We start from the raw sequence: 21,872 nt of genomic DNA, 5'->3' as shown, positions 1-21,872 counted from the left end.
CTCTGGATTACTGTCCGAGCCACGTGCTAATTGGCATAGGTATAAGAAAATTAGGGAAGTAAACACGTGGCTAAGAGATTGGTTTGGGAAAGAGGGATTCCATTTCATGGGACATTGGCATCAGTTTTGGAACCAGCGGAACCTGTACCGATGAGACGGTCTCCACCTGAACCGATCTGGAACCAGTGTTCTGGCAAAAAGGATAAATAGAGTGGTCACTAGGACTTTAAACTTGTGAGTCAGAGAAAAGGGAAAGCAACAGGGAGTATGGAGTTAAGTCGAAAGATAACCAGCAGGATAGCATGTGTGCAAGTCTTAAGTTCGAGGCAGTGAAGCAAAAAGGAAGGAAATGTTAAGACATACTACTGGAGGTGATGGAAATCATGAGGATAAGAAAATTAGCATTAAGGTGCTTTACCTGAATGCTTGTAGTATTCATAACAAAGTAGATGAATTAACAGCATAAATCATCTGAATGATGATGATGTGGTAGGCATCACAGAGGCGTGGTTGCAGGGGGTTCAGGACTGGCAGTTAAACATCCAAGGATTTACAACTTATCGAAAAGAGGGAGGTGGGCAGGGTTGCCATGATTGTTAAGATTGAAATTAAATCTATGGCACTGAATGACATAGGATTAGATTAATGTGGAGTCTGTGTGGGTGGAGTTGAGGAACCACAAAGGCAAAAAAAACCATAATGGCAGACTTTCCAGCCGTGGGCAGGACCAGGGGCGCAAGGTGTACCAGAAAAGCGATAGGGCATGTCAGAAAGGCAAGGTCACGGTGATCATGGCGGGGCCTCAATATGCAAATAGACTGGGTGAATAATGTTGCTAGTGGATCCAAAGAAAGGGAATTCATGGAATGCTTACAAGATGGTTTTTTGGAACAGCTTGTGATGGAGCCCACAAAGGAGCAGACTATTCTGGACTTAGTGCTATGTAATGAGCCAGACTTTATAAAAGATCTTAAAGTAAGGGTACGCTTAAGAGACAGCGATCATAATATGGTAGAGTTCAGTCTGTAGTTTGAAAGAGAGAAGGCAAAATCGGCTGTAATGGTGTTACAGTTAAATAAAGGTAATTACAGGGCCATGAGAGAGGAACTGATGAAAATCGACTGAAAGCAGAGCCTAGTGGGGAAGACAGTACAGCAACAACGGCAGAAGTTTCTGGGTGTAATTGAGGACACAGTACAGAGGTTCATCTAAAAGAAATGAGGGGTGGGGGGGAATTAGACAGCCATGGCTGCCAAAGGAAGTCAGGAAATGTATCATAGAAAAAGAGAGAGCCTATAAAGTGGTCAAGAGCACTAGGAAATCAGAAGATTGGGAAGACTACAAAAACAAACAGAGGATAACAAGGATAGAAATATGGAAGGAGAGGATCAAATCTGAAGGTAAGCTAGCCAGTAATATTAGAAATGATAGTAAAAGTTTCTTTCAATACATAGGAAACGTACGAGAGGCAAAAGTAAAAATTGGGCCGTTCCAAATTGATGCAGGAAGGCTAGTGGTGAGACATAAGGAAATAGCTGAAGAACCCAATAGTACTTTGTGTCAGTCTTCAAGTGGAAGAAATGAGTAATATCCCAACAATTAAGGAGAGTCAAGGGGCAGGGTTGAGTATGCTAACCATTACAAAAGAGAAAGTGCTAGAAAAGCTAAAAGGTTTAAAAATCTCCTGGCTCTGATGGGCTACATCCTAGAGTTCTGAGGGAGGTGGCTGAAAAAATAGCGGAGGCATTGGTTGTAATCTTTCTTAAATCACTGGAGTCGGGGAAAGTCCCAGCTGATTGGAAAATCGCTATTGTAACCCCCTTCTTCAAGGAAGGATCAAGACAAAAGATGGAAAATTTATAGGTCAATTAGCCTAACCTCGGTTTTAGGCAAAATTGTAGAATCTATCGTTAAGAATGAGATTTCTAAATTCTTGAAAGTGCAGGGTCGGATTAGAACAAGTCAGAATGGATTTAGTAAGGGGAGGTTTTTCCTAACAAACGTGTTAGAGTTCTTTGAAGAGGTAACAAGTAGGTTAGACCAGGGAAACCGAGTGGATTTTATCTATCTAGACTTCTAAAAGGCCTTTGATAAGTTGCTTTACGGGAGGCTGCTGAGTAAGGTGAGGGCCTATGGTGTTCGAGGTGAGCTACTGGCATGGATTGGAGATTGGCTGTCTGACAGAAGGCAGAGAGTTGGGATAAAAAGGTTCTTTTTTGGAATGGCAGCAGGTGACAAATGGTGTCCTGCGGGGTTCAGTGTTGGGGCTGCATCTGTTCACTTTATATATTAATGATCTAGTTGAAGCGACTGGGGCATTCCGTTGGAGTTTGCAGATGATATGAAGTCAGGTAGACAGGCAGGTAGTTCTGAGGAGGTGAGAAGGCTGCAGAAAGGTTTAGACAGTTTAGGAGAGTAGTCCAAGAAATGGCTGATGAAATTCAATGTGAACAAATGTGAGGTCTTGCACTTTGGAAAAAAGAATACAGGCATGGACTATTTTCTAAACGGTGAGAAAATTCATAAAGCCAAAGTACAAAGGGATCTGGGAGTGCTAGTCCAGGATTCTCTCAAGTTTGATTTGTAGGTTGAGTCCATGGTTAAGAAAGCAAATGTAATGGTGTCATTTATCTCAAGAGGATTTGAATGTAAAAGCAGCAATGTTCTACTGGAGACTTTATAAAGCTCTGGTGAGGTCCCATTTAGAATACTGTGTCCAGTTTTGGGCCTCACACCTCAGGAAGGACATACTGGCACTGGAGCGTGTCCAGTGGAAATTCACATGGATGATCCCTGGAATGTAGGCCTAACATACGATGAATGGCTGAGGATCCTGGGATTGTATTCATTCGAGTTTAGAAGGTTGAGGGGAGATCTAATAGAAGTTTACAAGATGATGCATGGATTAGAAAGGGTGGATGCTGGGAATTTGTTTCCGTTAGGCGGGATATAGGACCAGTGAGCACAGCCTTAGAAATAGAGGGGGTCAATTTAGAACGGAAATGAGGAGGCATTTCTTCAGCCAGAGTGATGGGCCTGTGGAATTCATTGCCATGGAGCGCATTGGAGGCCGAGATGTTAAATGTCTTTAAAGCAGAGATTGATAAATTCTTAATCTTGCAAGGAATTTAGGATACGGGGAGAGTGCGGGTAAGTGGCATTGAAATGCCCATTAGCCATGATTGAATGGCAGAGTGCACTCGATGGGTCGAATGGCCTTACTTCCACTCCCATGTCTTCTGGTCTAATATTAGGATAAGAGATCAACCATTTAGGACTGAGATGAGACATTTTTCAACACATACAGTTATGAATCTTAGAAATTCTCTACCCCAGAGATTTGACTTGGGAGCCGTATGGCCTACATCGGTTCCAATTTTTAATATTCTTGAACGCTGCGTTTCATGTGATGTAGAATCCAATTTCAATTTGTTCATTAATTGTAGTCCTATAATCATTATTATGCCTTCCACTATTTTTGTACTGTTTGTGTTGACATGTTGGTGAGTGCCATGGTAGCTATGCCGTCCAGTTAGTGTGTGAGGATGCTCCCATTCAAACATTAACTGTGATACAAGCATCATACAAGATTTCATAGAATCCCTACAGCAGAAAGAGGCCACTTGGCCCATTCAGATTTCTCTGACCCTCAGAAAAACATCCCACTGAGACCCACCTATCCTTGTAATCCTGCACTTACCATGATTAATCCTTGCACATCCCTGGACACCATGTCGCAACTTACCACGTAACCAATCCACGTAACCTGCACATCTTTGGACTGTAATCATCTACAATTTGATAGCAGGAAGTAAGACTGTTTACTTTTGTATAGTAAATTTGCAGTAAAAACATTATCTGAATTTGAATTACTTACTATAACCTTTTCCATGCCGAATAACTGTTTTTTGACATCTCTCAGATCTTTGGTTTTGTTACTGATCATTGCTCGAGAGATTGAGAGGTCAAAACCCACCAGTGTGAGATTTAAACTCAGAATTTTTTAATTAAGGAAGAAAAAAACTGACCTCAGTAAAAGTGACAGTGAAGCTGTAAGATTATTGTTTATTAAAAAAACTGACTCACCAGCGTCCTTCGACCAAGGAACCATCATCCGTCAACAGTCTAGCTTATATGTCACACAGTCTTTCACTGAAGTGGTTAAGTTCTAACTGCCTTCTGAAGTGACTTAGAAGTGCTTCAATCGATTCAAACAGCTTTAAAAGGCCTCTAACTACCATGACCTTCTCAGGGATTTTGGGATATCCAGCAATGTTTAAGTCCTAAAAATGGATATTGTGCAGTTTCCTACTCCAGAGGTAGCTATTGTGTAAATCTCAGTTCTACTTATTTATAGGTGGTATATTATGGATTTGGTTTAAAGGACTTATTGTCTTATTTTTATGTCAGATAATGTCATACCTAATATGGAAACTGCTCGCAGACCATCACATGGCCGGAAGGTCCTGGACATTGAAGTCTATTCCAGCAGATCAAAAGTCTATGTTGCTGTTGATGGAACAACAGTAAGTGCCATTTCAATGCTTCGTTTAATCTTATGACTACACTCCTTCACAACTGTAATATTATTCCTAACATTGTACGTAAGAGAATAATTATGGGAAGCTGAGCCCTTTTGTCAGTTTAAGATAATGAAATAATTAATAAACATATTGAAACTTTAATTTCGTTTTCGCTTTGTATCAGGTTGCAAGTATCATGAAATAGCATTCTTATTTTGCGTGGGAGGAAGATGCCTTCATGCTGTGTTCCTTGTTGATCCAATAGATGCCCTTTCATATTTTAATGTTGTAGGTCCTTGAGGATGAAGTCAAAGAGCAAGGTCGAGGAATACACGTTATTGTTTTGAATCAAGCCACGGTAAGTAAACCGCACAAGGAAAGCTGAAACATCATCCATCCACATAACACAAATATTTTTTGTCTAGTTTCACATGCTATCAGGGTATGACACCATCCAGGAGGAGGCCATTTCGCCCCTTGTTCCTGAATCAAATTAACCTACTCCCTCCAGGCCACTCATGTTTCCCTTTTCAAGTGTCTATCCAATTCTCTTTTGAATATTTCTATTCAATCTAGTTCCATCATTTCTCTATGCAGCACATTCTAGTTTATGATAACTTGCCTTGTTTATATAAGATAAATAGTTTCCCAGTGCTATCACTGGGTCTGTCAGCTTAAATCCACCTTCTCCAGTTACTGATACTGAAAACAATTTTCCATGCTGTATTGAGCCACTCGTGATTTCTATGCCCACCGCAGAATTTTTTTGGTTCATCAGCAATACATATAACAAGGTCAAGGGAATATAAAGAAAATGTGAATTTAAAGACTTTCTAGGATTTTTTGACTGATTGCAAATTACATGACAGTATGTCGAGGTTTGTCGAGTTATGAAAGAATGGATACCAGCAGACAGAGTAGATAGGAAACAGAGTGATTTGAAAGAGGGACCTTAGATACAAGGTTAAAGCTAAGATTCAGAATAGAGGACAGGAGAAAGTCATGAGGCTTTAGAATCCACTTCAAGGTTTTGTGGTTGAAGTAGAAAATGTCAACGTTTTAGGATCGGGTTTGAACGGTTTTGAAAGAAAGAGGATTACAGGTCCAGGTGAGTAAACTTCATTAGAATTTCTTTTGTTCATCTGAAGGATGAATGCAGATGGACTGGTTGAACCTGTTTCCATATTGTGTATTCTGGTTTATATGTACACATTATCACAGACGGTTTGTGATACCCAAACTTCTTTCAGAGTCAAAGATAGTAATATCATTAAGCACTTTTTATCTGTGAAATAAAAAGATAGTAAGGCCTTTGTTAAAGTAGAACTTCAATTTTCATATAGTGCCCTTCACAGCGTCAGGATGTTCCCAAAATGCTTCACGGCCACTTACCGTGAGGGAAGTTCTGTGCTTGAATCACCATGTTTCCATTCATAGAAACTGTCTTCAGTTTAGAAGAGATATGCTCAATAAATAAAATTATGTTCAAACTCTATAAATAGTATCAATGAAAGAGACAGAGTTTGTAAAATTTGTATTACTTTGTATTACCAGTACATGCAAACATGCTACAAAAAAAAGGATAATAATCTCTTTTTGTGCGTGGTTGTCACTGTGTCTCTAGAGAGACCAACTTTTGGTGCTAAAGTAAATCCAAGGCAAATCCTCCTGTATATGACATTGTTTTTCCACAAATTTCATGGAGAGAGGTTTCAAGAATACAATTGGAGTATAAACTGAGTGGCAATATATCTGATTTAATCAGTGGAGTCTGCAGAAAGAATCATTATTATCTGAATTGAAGTGGGATGTAAAAGTGTTTATGGAGTAAGAAGAAAATAAAATGGGATGGAAAATAATACTGTCAGAGATATACACCACAGAAACAGACCCTTCAGTCCAATCTGTCCATGCCAACCAGATTTCCTATATAAATCCAGTCCCATTTACCAGCATTTGGCCCATATCCCTCTAAACACTTCCTATTCATATACCCATCCAGATGCCTTTTAAATGCAGTATTGGGACCAGGTTCCCCACATCTTCTGGCAGCTCATTCCATACATACACAACCTTCTGTATGAAAAGGTTGTCCCGTAGCTCTCTTTTGTATCTTTTCCCCCTCGCCTTAAACCTATGCCCTCTCATTTTGAACTCCCCCACCCCAGGGAAAAGACCTTGCCTATTTACCCTATCCAGGCCCCTCAAGATTTTATAAACTTCTATAAGGTCACCCCTCAGCCTCCAACACTCCAAGGAAAATAGCCCCAGTCAATTCAGCCTCTCCTTCTCGCTCAAACCCTCCAACCCTGGCAACATTCTTGTAAATCTTTTCTTAACCTTTCCAAGTTTCACAACATCCTTCCTATAGGAGGGAGACCAGAACTGCACGCAACACTCCAAATGTGGCTGAACCAATGGCCTGTACAGCCACAACATGACCTCCCAACACCTACATTCAATGCACCGACCATTAAAGGCAAGTATACCAAATGCCTTCTTCACTATCCTATCTACCTGTAACTCCACTTTCAAGGAACTATGAAGCTGCACTCCAAGGACTCTTTGTTCAACAACACTCCCTCGGACTTGTATAAGTCCTGCTCTGATTTCCCTTTCCAAAATGCAGCACCTCATAATTATCTAAATTAAACTCCATCTGCCACTCCTCCGCCCATTGTCCCATCTGATCAAGATCCTGTTGTATTCTGAGGTAACCTTCTTCGCTGTCCACTACTTCTTCAATAGCAAAAGCTCACGAATAAAGGGCCCATACTAATATTTTTCAATAGTGTCACAACTTCGACTGGGACAACACATCCATTCTAGGACAAGCCAAACAGAGAATTCCTAGAAATATGGCATTCCAACTGGAACTCTCTCAACCAACACATCAGGTTAAACCCCATTTTCCACTCCCTGAGAAAAAGAACAGGAAATAATATCACATTAAATGATGTCACCACAGGAAATGACATCACCAACACAAAGAAACCCAAACATATAAATAGAAAGCAGGAATTATCAATAGTGCTTCGCCCGGAGGCCCACTGAAGATGTCAGCTAGTAGGGTGACGAAATGTCTGGAACCTTCCAGCTCAGTGAGCCAACCTATATTCAGAACCTCAACCTGAGCTACAAATCTTCTCAAAACTCGCTAAGTGTCACAACAAATTAGGACAAATAGAAATATATGGCTTGCAGATTTATATCTACAAGTTTAAAATACAAAAATAGATGCCGGAAAGATTTTCCTTGCACTGTTTGGTGTAAATTGTTAACATTTTTATTCTTTCATGTTGCTGGAATTGTTTATATTTGTTGCCAGTCTGAGTGATAGGCTTTCTGAGCCATCTTAGAAGGCACTTAAGAGTCAACTGCATTGTTATATGTCTGAAGTTTCATGTAGACCAGACTGGGTAAGGATGGAGGATGTCATTTCTTAGAGAATAGAATCAGACGGATTTCTCCAAAAAAAAGATGATAATTGTTGTGATCACTGTGTTACTGAGACTAGCTGTATATTCCAAACTTAGTAGTTGAATTTAAAATCCACCAGGCACTGTCATGGAATTTCCTAATGTCCCCAAAGCATTAGCCTGGGCCTCTGAATTACCAGTCCAGTAGCATTACCACCCACCCCTGCTTTACTTAATCAAACTCATCTTCACAGGCGCAGATCCCATTATTCTAATTCTTGAGTAACATTTTAGGAAGAAAATATTCTAAAAAGCCTTATTTTTAAAAAAACCCTATCTACATTTGTCTACGAGATTCAGTACAAGTATATTAAGGATACAAATAACCATAATACAGGCTGTCAATCTGATCCTTGATTACAGAGATCTTCTTTTGAATGTTTCTACATTTGCAGTTGATGACCAAGCTAAATAGATTCAGTCAATGTAGATTTTGCTGAAAATGTGTCAGTTGTGAACTAAGTGGTTGCCGTGCATATTATACTGTATGGGCTCAATTGGAGACTGTCTCCCTTAATGAAAATAAACATCTCCATGTGCAGTGGAAAACTTCCTGAAATCTCTTCGTTTTCATGTGTTTTGCCTTTTTAGCAAGCGCATTTGATGTGCAGTCAGTCTATAGTTAATTAAGAGAGTGAGTAAAACTGTTATGTTCCAATGTATATTCAGGACTGATAATTTTAAATATTTAAGATGTAAGTGGTTTTGAAATCTTATTGAATATCTTTCTGTAGTACTAGTGGCGCAAATGATAGCAAATGACTTTTTTTACTGAGCAGGGTCATGTGATGGCTAAACGTGTATTTGATACGTATTCACCCCATGAAGACGAAGCAATGATCTTATTCTTAAATATGGTCTCTCGTGGAAGAATACTTCTATTTACTATCAAGGTCAGTATAATTCAACATCATCCAAATATACATATGGCAGAGTAAAAGCTTTTTTTTAAACTTAATTTTGGTTGAAGGGTGGCCACTTTAAACTTGCAAGTGAGCAAAGTAAAACCATTTCCTAAGATTTGCAAGTGCAAGCTGCTCCTTCATTGCATAATCACTAGTGTTTCCAAATAAACCGTTGGACTATAACCTGGTGTTGTGTGATTTCTAACTCTGGGTCTGGCCTTTCTAGGTTTGGGTCTGTCTCCAAAATGTCAACATGATGAATCTGAAGCTGTCATTTGGCCTTCTTCAGGTGTCTTCTAACAGTGGCGCTGTCTTTGCTTCTTATTTTTTCATCTTTAACTTCTGATGTACCAGTAATGGAATCACCGAATGCTACAACTCGTCATTTGGCCTTTTATGTACATATTGAGCAAGACCTAATCTTGTCTAGCTTCACTTCCCCTCATTTTGCCTGACTTGGGAGTTTATACAGTGGAGTTTTTTTTTGTTGTTGCTCTCTTCTCTCATCTCATTATAATACACAAACATGATAAGCCATTTGTAGTTGAGACTGCTGCAAAGAAAAGCCATGAATGTGAAATGATGTCTTTCATTTCTTGTATTTTGGGTAAAGGAGAGTTAAAACTGAAACTTAAAGGCTTTATTCTTTGCAATAAACAGAACTGTTGTACATCTTTCCCATCTATAAGAACATGGACTATAAGAGTTGATTTAGGAGTGGAATTAGGCCATTCAGTCCATTGAGTCTGCTCTGCCTTTTGATCATGACTGATATGTTCCCCAACCCCAGTCTCCTGCCTTCTCCCCATAACCCTTGATTGCCTTATTAATCAAGAACCTATCTTTCTCTGTCTGAAAGACACTCAATGACTTGGCCTCCACAGCCCCCTGCAGCAGTGGGTTCCACAGATTAGCCACCCTATGGCTGAAGAAATTCTTTCTCATTTTATAGGGTCGTCCCTTCACTCTGAAGCTGTGCTCACAGATCAGTCTCTCCTCCTAGTGGAAAGATCTTCTCCATATCCACTCCATCTAGGCCTCTCAGTATTCTGCAAGTTTCAATCAGATCTCTGTCATCCTTCCAAAATCCATTGAGTATAGACCCAAAGTTCTCATACTCCTCATATGACAACTCTTTGTCTCCAGGATCCTCCTTCTAAGCTTCCTCTGGACTTCCTCTAACATCAGCACATCATTCCTTAGATACGAGGCCCAAAACCGCTCAAAATGTTCCAAATGCCTGACCAGAGCCTTTTAGCCTCAGCATTACATCTGTCCTCGTGTATTCTAGTCATCTTGAGATGAATGCAAATTTCCTATTTGCTTTCCTAATGGTCAACTAAACTTGCATGTTAACCTTAAGAGAATCTTGGACGAGGATTCCAAAGTCCCTTTATGTTTCAGATCTTTGTAGTGTTTTCCTGATTAGAAAATAATCTATGCCAAGCACATTTCCCCAATTGTATTCCATCTGCCACTTGTTTGCCCACTTTCCTAGCCTGTCCCAGCCCTTATGTAGCCTCCCTGCTTCCTAAATACTACCTTCTCCTCCAGCTATCTGTTATATCTAGAAACTTAGAGACCCTGTTCCAATTCCTTTGTCATTAATGTATAACATGAATTGTTGGGGTCCCAATACTTGCCCCCGTGGAATTCCAGTAGTCACCGACTGTCATCTGGAAAAAGGCTCTTTTATTTCTACTCTCTGCCTTCTGCCAGTCAGCCAAACCTCTATCCATGCCAGTACCTTGCCCCGAACACCATGGGCTCTTATTTAGCAGCATCCTTTGCAGCACCTTGTCAAAGACCTTTTGGAAATCCGAATAAAGAGCGTCCGCTGGCTCTCCCTTGTCTATCTTGCTCATTACCATCTCAAAGAATTCTAATAGATTTGTCCAAAGACTGCTCCTTGTCGTGCTGACTCAGCCGTGTTCTGCCATGTACTTCCATGTACTCTGTAATCTCATCCCTAATAATGGACTCTAAAATCTTAACAATGGCTCCGGTTAGGCTAACTGGTCTCTCGTATGCTGTCTCGGGCCTTCTTCCCTCCTTAAACAGGAGTGTAACATTAACCATTTACCAGTCCTGTATGACCCTCCCTGACTCCAGTGATTTGTGAAGTATCTCCTTCAGAATCCTGGGATGCAGTCCATCTGGTCTAGGTGATTTATCCACTTTCAGACCTTTTCAGTTTCCCCAGCACCTTCTCCTTACTAATAGCCACTACACTCACCTCTGACCCTTGTCTGTTTCTAAGTTCCAGTATGCTGCCGGTATCTTCCAACGTGAAGACTGGTGCAAAATACCTGTTCAGTTCTGCTATATCTTTATTCCCTATTGCTACTTCTCCAGCCTCATTTTCCAGTGGTCCAATTTCCACTCTTGCTTCTTTCATCCTTTCATTATATCTAAGAATCCCTTACAATCTTCTTTTATATTACCAGCTAGCTTACCCTCATTTCATTACTCCCATAGCTTTTTTAAATTGTCCTAAAGCTTCTAAATGCTTCCCAATTCCCTGGCTTCCCACTAATCTTCACCGCATTGTATGCTTTTTCTTTTGCTTTTATGCTGTCCCTGACTTCTCTTGTCAGCCATGTTTGCCTCGTTCTCTCCTGGGTGTTTCTCCTTGGGATGAATTTCTGCTTTGCCTGCCAAATTACTCCCCAAAATGCTGACCACTGCTGCTCCACAGTCTTCCCTGCCACACCTGGTTATGGTAGTTTCTATTTTACTTTGTCATTTAAATTCTTTTCTTATAACCAGCCCTAAAGTAATTCAGCCATATAGTGGTTTGAAACCATAAATTAAACCGTTCCAATTTGACTTGCAGTGTCGACGATTTTTCACTAATGGATCTTTTCTATAATTTTCAGAAATTGCCAGGATTCATTTGTATGTGATCCTAAAAATTGAGCTTTTAACAAACGATGAGTGTTGTTTGGTATATGAACTCTGTGCTCCTGTTCTGTCTTTGTTGTATTGTGGGACATGCTGTCACTGGATGGGGCTGCATTTATTGTCCGTTCCTAGCTGCCGTTGAGAAGATGGTGGAGAACTTCCTATCCTGAACTGCTATGTGTAGACCCACAATGCCTCTGGGGAATTTGAGGATTTTGACGCAATGACAATGAAGGGATGATATATTTTCAGGTCAGGTTGGTGAATGGCTTGAGAGAAAATTGCAGGTGGTGGTATTCTCATGTATATGCTGTCCTAGTCCTTCTAGATGGCTATGGTTCTGGGCTTGCAAGGTGCAGTCCAAAAGATGTCTAAAAATTTCTGCAGTGCATCTTGTAGATAGAGTGCGCGCACACACTGCTGCTACTAAGTGTCAATGGTGGGATGACTGAATGTTTATGAATGTTGTGAAACTTGAAATATAGAAACATAGGAGCAGGAGGAGGCCATTTGGCCCTTCGAGTCTGCTCCGCCACTCATCACTAACATGGCTGACCGTCAAACACAGTGTAGTCTTGCTTTCTTCCCATAACCTTTGGTTCCATTCGCCCCAAATGCTACATCTAACTGTCTCTTGAATACATTCAGTGCTTTTTTGGCATTAACTACTTCCTGTGGTAATGAATTCCACAGGCTCACCGCTGTTTGGGTGAAGAAATGTCTCCTTATTTCTGTCTTAAATGGTCCACTCTGAATCCTCAGACTGTGACTCCTGGTTCTGGACACACTCACAAGATTGGGATACAGACAGACTTTAACCTCACACCTTAAATGCACTGTCTGAGCTGAGATGGCATCTTTTGTTATAAAACCTCAAGTTATCTTGAGAATATGTCTTAAAAAAAGTTATTGGATTTACATATTAAAGAACCGAAACCAGCAAACCCATTCTAAAAGATGAAAGATTTAATTTAGATTTGTTCAATATATCATTTCAGCTGCATGACACTGTAATCTTTTGCTAAAAATTCTGTGTCTTAAAATCCTGCTTTACAGTCACCTGATGAAGTAGTGCTTTGAAGCTAGTGCCTCCAATTAAACCTGTTAGACTATAGCCTGGTGTTGTGTGATTTTTAACTTTGTCCTCTCCAGTTTAACACTGGCTCCTCCAAATCATAGTTACACACAGGTGAAATTATCCAGCAGAGGGTGCTATATACCTAAGCCAAGGTTAATTTGAACCTATAATGGAATTCCTTTACAGAGGAACATCGATTATCCAACATTCAATTCTCTGAATTTTGGATTATCCAAACAAGATTGTAAGGTCCCAAGTGCATAGCTAAATTATGTTACCTGGCATTCGATTAACTGAGCGAAATACTCCCTGCCTGTGGCCTTCGGATAATTTAGATTCCTCTGTGTACTGATGTCCTCTATAGTATGGGGTAGTGCAGGTCAGTCATGAACCTCCAAATATTCGTGTTAAATAAGCTTTATCCAGTGTGGTAGCAATAAAGGGTATGATAACTTGACCTTAACCACGTCCAAATCATTTAGCTGCTGGCCATCCAATTTCTCCTGCTGATGATTAGCCATGTATTAAATCTGTTTAAAACATTCTATAAAGTTGGTAATAGAGTCAGATACATTGCTGCATGTGCTTGACAAGGTTACAGTCATTGCCTGGACCAGGTCAACTTTTATTTTTACTGAATGTTATGAACCTAGTTTGTCACTTTCAAAATGCCCCACACACTCCGCACCTCGCCTCAACGATGCCAGTATGTTTTCTACTTTCTTGGCTTCTGCAAATGCAACCATAAACCTCCCCCCAACCGCAAATGCAGCCACCCATTTCTCAAAAAGCTGTGAATTGTAATTTTTTTTCTGTCTTTGTTCATTCATGGAACCTGTCTCCAGTTGCTCTTTCTAGACTGTTTCATGGGTTACTTGAGACAGTCCCATCTCTGTTGATTTGGAGTCACATGTAGACCATATCAGGTAAGGATGGCAGATTTCTTCCCTAAAGGAGTAGATGGGAAGTGATTGCTTGGAAACAAAAATAACACCATCACTTACACTATGATCTCAAGATATGATCCCTGTGCACCTGTTGTAAGGAGTGCCAGTGAAGCAGGGTACCATTATCCTTAAAATGTAAACTTTAATCTTGTCATAGATGTAACAATATTGTACCCAAACTTGTTTCTCTAACTTAATATTTCCCTTATTCTTTGTTCTTTCATTACATTTATTCATGAGTATATCCTGGTAGTTCAGAATGGTACCGGGGAGAACTAGAGAAAGGAAAAGATACAAACTGGGAAAATCCATCGGCCAAAGTTTATTGAAGAAAACCTTTGACCTTCATTATCCTTCATGTCAAGTATGGCATCACTTGCAAATTCTCCTCCAAGCCATTCATCAGCCTGACTTGGAATTATAGCATTGTTCCTTCAGTGTGACTGGGTCAAAGTACTGGAATTCTTTTCCTAAAGCACATGAACTGCAGCGATTCAAGAAGGCAGCTCATCACCACCTTCTTGAGGGTAACTGGGGATGGGTGATAAATGCTGGCCAGCTAGTAATGCCCACATTCCCAAGAATGAATTCTTTTAAATTTGAAATAGGGAGCAGTTGATGCTTTTTGTTCATTCTTCAAACATCCAAGTTTGAGTAAAAGGTTCTGTGCTAGACACTGAGTTTGACTACATTCTGGTCTAAATGCACAAAAGGCACCAGTTGAGGTGCAGACAATCTAAACTGGCCTAATTCTGTACTAGCAAAAGATAGAAAATGCCCCCACTGTAAGGGCTTGATACCTGTCTTGATTGATCCTGGGTTTTCCCAAGCTTGGCTTTAAATTGGTTTGGTTGAAATTGAAGAAAGTGAGGACTGCAGATGCTGGAGGTCAGAGCTGAAAAATGTGTTGCTGGAAAAGCAAGAGAATGGGATTGAGAAATGTATCAGCCATAACTAAATGGCAGAGCAGACTTGACGGGTTTAATGGCCTAATACCTGCTCCTCTGTCTTATGGTCTAAGCCATTCTTGATAAAATTAGTACTTGAAAACATTAAATTGCTAGAGGCTGTAAAGAATGAAGTACAAGGTGTAAAATGACAATTTATCTGGCAAAATTGCTGTGGAAGGGTCAGAGTATAAATAGATTACACTAGTAGGTTACTCTGATTTTAATGGTAGACTTCAATTTCAACCAAGCTGAAAAATATGTTGCTGGAAAAGCGCAGCAGGTCAGGCAGCATCAAGGAACAGGAGAATCGACGTTTCGGGCCTTCCTGAAGAAGGGCTTATGCCCGAAATGTCGATTCTGCTCTGCTCTGCCATTCAGTTATGGCTGATACATTTCTCAATCCTATTCACTTGCTTTCTCTCCACAACCTTGCTTTCCTTGATAATCACAAACCTATCTACCTCTGTCTTAAATACACTCAATTACCTGGCCTCCTCAGACTTCTGTGGCAGTGAATCCCATTGATTCACCATTCTCTGGCTGAAGAAGTTTCTCCTTCTCTCCGTTCTGAAGGTTTTCCATTTACACTCAGGCTGTGTCCTCTGATTCTAGTCTCTCCTACCAATGGAAACATCTTCCCAATATCTACTTTGTCCAGGCCATTCGGTATTCTGTACATTTCAATTAGATCCCCCCTCATCCTTTTAAAATCCATCAAGTATCAAGCCAGCGTTCCTCATGTGATAAGCTTTTCATTGCTGCGACCATTCTCGTGAACCTCCTCTGAACATGCTCCAGAGCCAGTAAATCTTTCCAGAAATATGGGGCCCACGTCTGCGCAAAATACTCCAAATATGGTCTGACCAGAGTCTTTTAGAGCGTCCGAAGTACATCCCTACTTTTATGTTCAAGTACTCAACGTAAATGCCATCATTGCATTTGCCTTCCTAATTACTGACTCACCCTGCAAGTTTACCTTGAGAAAATCCTGGACTAGAACTCCCAAGTCTCTTTGCACTTCAGATTTCTGAATTTTCTCCCATTTAGAAAATTATCCATGCCTTTATTCTTCCTACCAAAGTACACTACCTCACAGTTTTCCCACATTGTACTCCATCTGCCACTACTTTGCCCACTCTCCTAACCTGTCCAAATCCTTCTGCAGCCTCTTCGCTTCTTCAGTGCTATCTTATGCTCTCCCTATTTTTGTATCGTCTACAAACTTAGCCAGAATGCCCTCAATTCCTATAACTAGATCATTAATGTATAAAGTGAAAAGTTGTGGTCCCAAAGCTGGGCTTTGCGTAACACCACTTGTCACCAGCTGCCATCCTGCGAAGGACCCTTTTATCCTCGCTCCCTGCATTCTGCCAGATAGCCAGGCTTCTATCCATGCTAGCATCTTGCTACTGACACCATGGGCCGTTATTATACTCAGCCTCCTGTGCAGCACCTTCTCAAATTGGCTCTACCTGGTCTAACCTGCTTGCTACTTTCTCAAGAATTCAAGCTTTACAAATTTGGTTGAATTTTTTTCCTAATGTGGCCCCTGAGTTGAAATACTCCCACAGTTTAGGCTCCCCAGGAAAACTCAGTCTCTTGGAATAGGTACTTGGTGTGTCCATAGGAAAATGACGGTGCACAGAAGCATAAAGGGAAAAATTGAGATACAAAATTTGAACATCATTTATATTGTTCTATTTAATATTTCATTATTTATGTAGTAACCAGTAGATGTGCTGTAGGAAATAACTAACCTTTTTATCCTTCCTTTTAATGATTCAGGATGAAGGATCTTTCCATCTAAAAGACACTGCCAAAAGTCTACTTAAAGGATTGGGTAGTCAGATTGCCTCATCACTCAGTTGGCGAGACATGTGGACTTTTGTGGTAAAGAAAGGAGGTGCAGTATGTGTACATTTCTGAAAATCTGATGGAGGCAAACTTTGATATACTGCTGTATGCAAATATTAAAAAAAACTTTGTGTCAAGAATAAAATGATGCAAATTCATAATATTATAACATTGAACCATGGATTGTGGAAAAGAATTTTTAAGATCCCAATAGTGACAAGTCTAGCAACAGTAAATGTCCAGTTGAGATTTATTTGAAATCTAATTTTACACATTGTTCAACATTTTTATTGTTAGGCCAAGTCTACGGTGAAAAACACTCAAAGTCTCCAGCATTGGCCACCTGGGGAGATCCTGTTTTATTGAAAACTGAAGTTCAGCTAACCTCTGCTGAAGGTGAGTTTTGCATTTCATTATTTTTAATATGCACAAGTATGTGATCTAAGGCTCACGTTATAATCCTCATTCTGTACATTCCATAACCTTGTTCATTACTGATTTTTTTAAAGACTTTTAATTTGCAACCTATGGCAAATTTAAAAACATGTTTAGTGAAACCATTATAATGATTTACTATTATATTTTTTAAAAATGAGAAACCTAACTGAAGGGCCAAAGCGCAGTGTACATTATACTCTACATGAAGCATATGACAGGTTGATCACAGTCTTCACTATTCTGCCACTTTCTCACTCATTTCCTCCTTAACCCCACCCCGCCCCACACACAATCCAGGCCTAGTGACAAGCAATCTGTTCCTAGCAAAGATTATTGGAAAGCAAATTTTTAAAAGAACCCTGCTTTTTTTCATTTTAAAACTGGGATCTAACAATATAACTTTTTCAAATCTCCAGTGGTGTTAAATGGGATTAAATTGCTGACAATTCTTTGTCAACCAGATTTATATTAAATATTGTCACTTACTTTTAAAGGACTTAGAATTCTATCAGGAATTCCCTCTCATAGGCTGGTTCTGATGAGATTATGAATAAAAAGATAATGCAGCTAAATCAGTGGCTGAAGAAATGGTCCAGTGTGCAAAGATTCAGGACATATCGTTGGGATTCTTCTGGGGCAGAAAAGACCAGTTTAAAACAGGTGGATTTCACATGAACCATAAAGGGGCTAATATACAGCAGGGAGATTTGCTAGTTCTGGTTTGGGAGCCTTTAAACTAGTCGAGGGGGCTAGTGCAAGTGGGAATCCTAAGTAGCAGTAAAAATAGAAAGACAAATAAAGATGGTTCTGAATCAGAAAAGAGTAATTTAATTAGAAAAAGCGGATGAGCAAATCCTAGAATGAGAACTCTGAAGAATTAAACTGCATTTATATCAATGCAAGGGGTCTTACAGGTAAGGCTGATAACCTCAGGGCATGCATGGGAACATAGGACTGGATGTCATAGCTATTACAGAAACTTGGCTGAGGGAAGGACAGGACTGGCAGCTTAATGTTCTGGGTTTTAGACGCTATAGGAAGGATAGAAAGGGAGGCAAGAGAGGATAGGGAGGGGTGTTTTTGATAAGGGAAAACATTATTAAAGATATTGAGGTTCTATTTAAAAATAAGCAATAATAATAATATAGATAACTGGGATCAAATGAATTTCTTGAGTATTGAGTGTTAGGGGCATTTTTAAGAGGGAAATCAGGATGGTAAAGAGGGGATGTGAGATAGCCTTGGCAGATAAGGCTAAGGATAATCCAAAGAGATTCTACAAGTATTTCAGAGCAAAAGAACAGCGAGAGAGAGAATAGGGCCCTTAAAGATATGTTGAACCTTAGGAAATGGGAGAGATACTAAATGAATATTTTGCATCAGTTTTTACTGTGGCGAAAGAAATGGAGGTTAGAGAACTCTGGGAAATAAATATTGATGTTTTGAAAACCTGTTTGCAGTACAGAAGTGGCAGTGCTGGACGTCTCAGAAAATTTAAAGATGGATATAAATCTCCAGGACCTAATCAAGAGTATCCCAGGACATTGTGTGAAATTGGGGAAAATTTGTGGGGCCCCTAGCAAAGATATTTGTATTATCTATATGCAGGAGTGAGGTATTGGAGGGTGGCTAGAGTAGTGCCTTTTATTTAAGAAAGGCTGGAAAGAGAATTCTGGGAACTGGAAACCTGTGAGCCTGACATCAGTAGTGGGTAAGTTATGGAAATGATCTGGAAAGGTAGGGTGTACGTGCATTCAGAGGGGCAAGGACTGATTAGGGATAATCAGCATGGTTTTGTGCAAGGGAACTAGTGTCTCACAAACTTGATTGAGGTTTTTGAGGAAGTAATCAAAAAGATTGAGGACAGAGAAGTAGACATTTATATGGACATTAGTAAACCCTTTGAAAAAGATCCACTTTAAACTTGAAAAAGTCAAGTTAGATCACATGGGATTCAGGGAGAACTTGCCAATTGGATACAGAATTGGCTTGAAGGTAAGAGACAGGTGGTGATGGAGGGTGTTTTTTAGTCTGGAGGCTTGTATGCCACATGGTTCGGTAGTGGGTCCACATTGTTTGTCATTTACGTAAGCGATTTGGATGAGAATATAGATGGCATGGTTAGTAAGCTTGTCGATGACACCAAAATTGGTGGTATAGTGGACAGTGAAGAATGTTATCTAATAGTACAGAGAGATCTTGATCAATTGGGTCAATGGGCTGAGGAGTAGCAGATGGAGTTTAATTTGGATAAATGTGTTGTATTTTGGTAAAACAAACAAGGATGGGACTCGCACAATTAATGATAAGGCCCTGGGTAGTATTGTAGAACAGAGAGACCTGGGAGTTCGGGAATGTAATTCTTTGAAATGTGTGACACAGGTAGACAGGGTGGTTAAGATGTTTAGCATGCTTGCCTTCATTGCTCAGACCTTTTGAGTATAGGAGTTGGGATGCCATGTTGAGGTTGTACAGGACATTGGTAAGGCCTTTTCTGGAGTAATGTGTGCATTTCTGGTTGCCCTGCTATGGGAAGGATATTATTGAATTGGGAGAGGTTCAGAAGAGATTTACCAGGAAGTTTGCTGGGAATGGGGGGTTTGAGTTAGAAGGAGAGGCTGGGTAGGCTGGGAATTTTTTCACTGTGTAGGAGATTGAGGGTGACTTTTATAATGGTTTGTAAAATTATGAATAGCATAGATAAGATGAATAGCAAGGGTCTTCTCCCCCCCCCCCCCCCCAGGGTGGGGGATTCAAAACTAGGGGTCATATTTTTAAGGTGAGGGGAGAAAGTTTTAAAAAAGGACTTGAGGGGCTACTTTTATTTTTACAGTGTTTCATATGTGGGAGACATCGCACACGTCTCCACTGGCTACATCTGCAGGAAGTGCACCCAACTCCAGCTCCTTGAAAACTGTTAGGGAATTGGAGCTGGAGCTGGCTGAACTATGGATCATTCGGGAGGCTGAGGGGGTAATTGAGAGGAGTTACCGGGAGTTGGTCACTCCTAAGGCTCAGGACAAGGATAGATGGGTTACAGTTAGGGGGAAGGAAAGGGGACAGACAGACAGACAGACAGTGCAGAACTCCCATGTGGACATTCCCCTCAGCAATAAGTATACCATTTTGGATACTGCTGGGGGTGGGATGACCTACCAGAGGAAAGCCACAGCAGTCATTTCTCTGGCACTGAGCCTGATACTGTGGCAAAGAAAGGAAGGGGGCAGAATAGAAAAGTACTCGTGGTAGGGGACGTGATAGTTAGGGGAATCGACAGGAGATTTTGTGGTCAGGATCAGGATTCCCGGAAGGTATGTTGCCTCCCTGGTGCCAGGGTCTGGGACGTCTCCGATCGGGTGTATAAGGTTCTAAAAGGGGAGGGCGAACAGCCAGAAATCATGTTACATATTGGCACTAATGATATAGCCAGAAAAAGGATTGAGGATATAAAAAGTGATTTCAGGGAGTTAGGATGGATGCTGCAAAGCAGGACGAACAGAGTAGTGTTCTCTAGTTTACTACCGGTGTCACGAGATAGCGAGGCGAGGAACAGGGAGCGGGCGCAGCTTAACATGTGGCTGCGCAGCTGGTGTATGAGGGAGGCTTCAGATATGTAGATAATTGGGATGCCTTCTGGGGAAAGTGGGACGGGTTGTATCTGAACTGGAAGGGGACCAACGTCCTGGGTGGAAGATTTGCTCGAGTAGTTCGAGAGGGTTTAAACTAGTACGGCAGGGTGGTGGGAACCTGAGCTGTATACCGGAGGTGAGAGTTGATGCAGATGAGGCAATAGCAAGAGGTAGACCAGCTAGTGGGAAGGATTTTCCTGGGAAGGAACCAAGGGATCAGTTAAAGTGTGTTTGCTTTAACGCAAGGAGTATCAGGAATAAAAGTGATGAACTTAGAGTATGGATCAGTACCTGGTGCTATGATGTTGTGGCCATGACGGAAACATGGGTTTCTCAGGGGCAGGAATGGTTGCTGGATGTTCCAGGTTTAGAGCATTTAAAAAGAATAGTGAGGGGGGGAAAAAGAGGAGGGGGTGTAGCACTACTAATCACAGCTACAGAAGCTTCCATTGTCGAGGAAGATCCGCCTACCAAGTCAGTATGGGTGGAAATTAGGAACAGCAAGGGAGCAGTCACCTCGTTAGGGGTTTACTACAGGCCCCCCAATAGCAGCAGGGAGATTGAAGAAAGCATAGGTCAGCAGATTTTGGAAAAGTGTGGACGTAGTAGGGTTGTTGTAACGGGTGACTTTAACTTTCCCAGTATTGATTGGAACCTCCTTTGGGCAGAAGATTTGAATGGAGCTGTTGTTGTGAGGTGTGTTCAGGAGGGTTTCCTAACTCAGTACGTTGACAGGCCGATGAGGGGAGAGGCCATTCTAGCCTTGGTGCTCGGAAACGAGCCGGGGCAGGTATCAGATCTTGTGGTGGGAGAGCATTTTGGTGATAGTGACCACAACTGCCTCACATTCTACATAGCTATGGAGAAGGAGAGGATTAGGCAAAATGGGAGGATATTTAATTGGGGAAGAGGAAACTATGATGTGATTAGACATGAGTTAGGAAGCATGAACTGGGAGCAATTGTTCCATGGTAAAGGCACTACAGACATGTGGAGACTGTTTAAGGAACAGGTGTTGCAAGTGATGAATAAATATGTCCCTCTGACACAGGCAAGAAGGGGCAAGATAAAGGAACCTTGGATGATGAGAGCAGTGGAGCTTCTCGTCAAAAGGAAAAAGGTAGCTTACATAAGGTGGAGGAAGCTAAGGTCAAGCTCAGCTCTA

General features: G+C 40.9%; 1 protein-coding gene across 3 annotated transcripts in view; it reads left to right on the top strand.

The window, feature by feature from the left end:
• The window catches only part of pomgnt1 (protein O-linked mannose N-acetylglucosaminyltransferase 1 (beta 1,2-)), a 72,003-nt gene that overhangs the window by 8,131 nt on the left and 42,000 nt on the right, over positions 1-21,872 (top strand). For all 3 annotated transcript variants that reach the window (XM_043699155.1, XM_043699154.1, XM_043699156.1), the window contains exons 3-7: positions 4,411-4,526; positions 4,816-4,881; positions 8,782-8,895; positions 16,572-16,689; positions 16,938-17,036. In XM_043699155.1, the coding sequence (XP_043555090.1) occupies positions 4,411-4,526; positions 4,816-4,881; positions 8,782-8,895; positions 16,572-16,689; positions 16,938-17,036 (513 nt within the window). The remainder of the gene's footprint in view (positions 1-4,410; positions 4,527-4,815; positions 4,882-8,781; positions 8,896-16,571; positions 16,690-16,937; positions 17,037-21,872) is intronic.

Source organism: Chiloscyllium plagiosum, chromosome 11, assembly GCF_004010195.1.
Source record: "Chiloscyllium plagiosum isolate BGI_BamShark_2017 chromosome 11, ASM401019v2, whole genome shotgun sequence".
NCBI classification, from domain to species: Eukaryota; Metazoa; Chordata; class Chondrichthyes; order Orectolobiformes; family Hemiscylliidae; genus Chiloscyllium; species Chiloscyllium plagiosum.
This window is presented reverse-complemented; position numbering and strand designations above follow the sequence as displayed.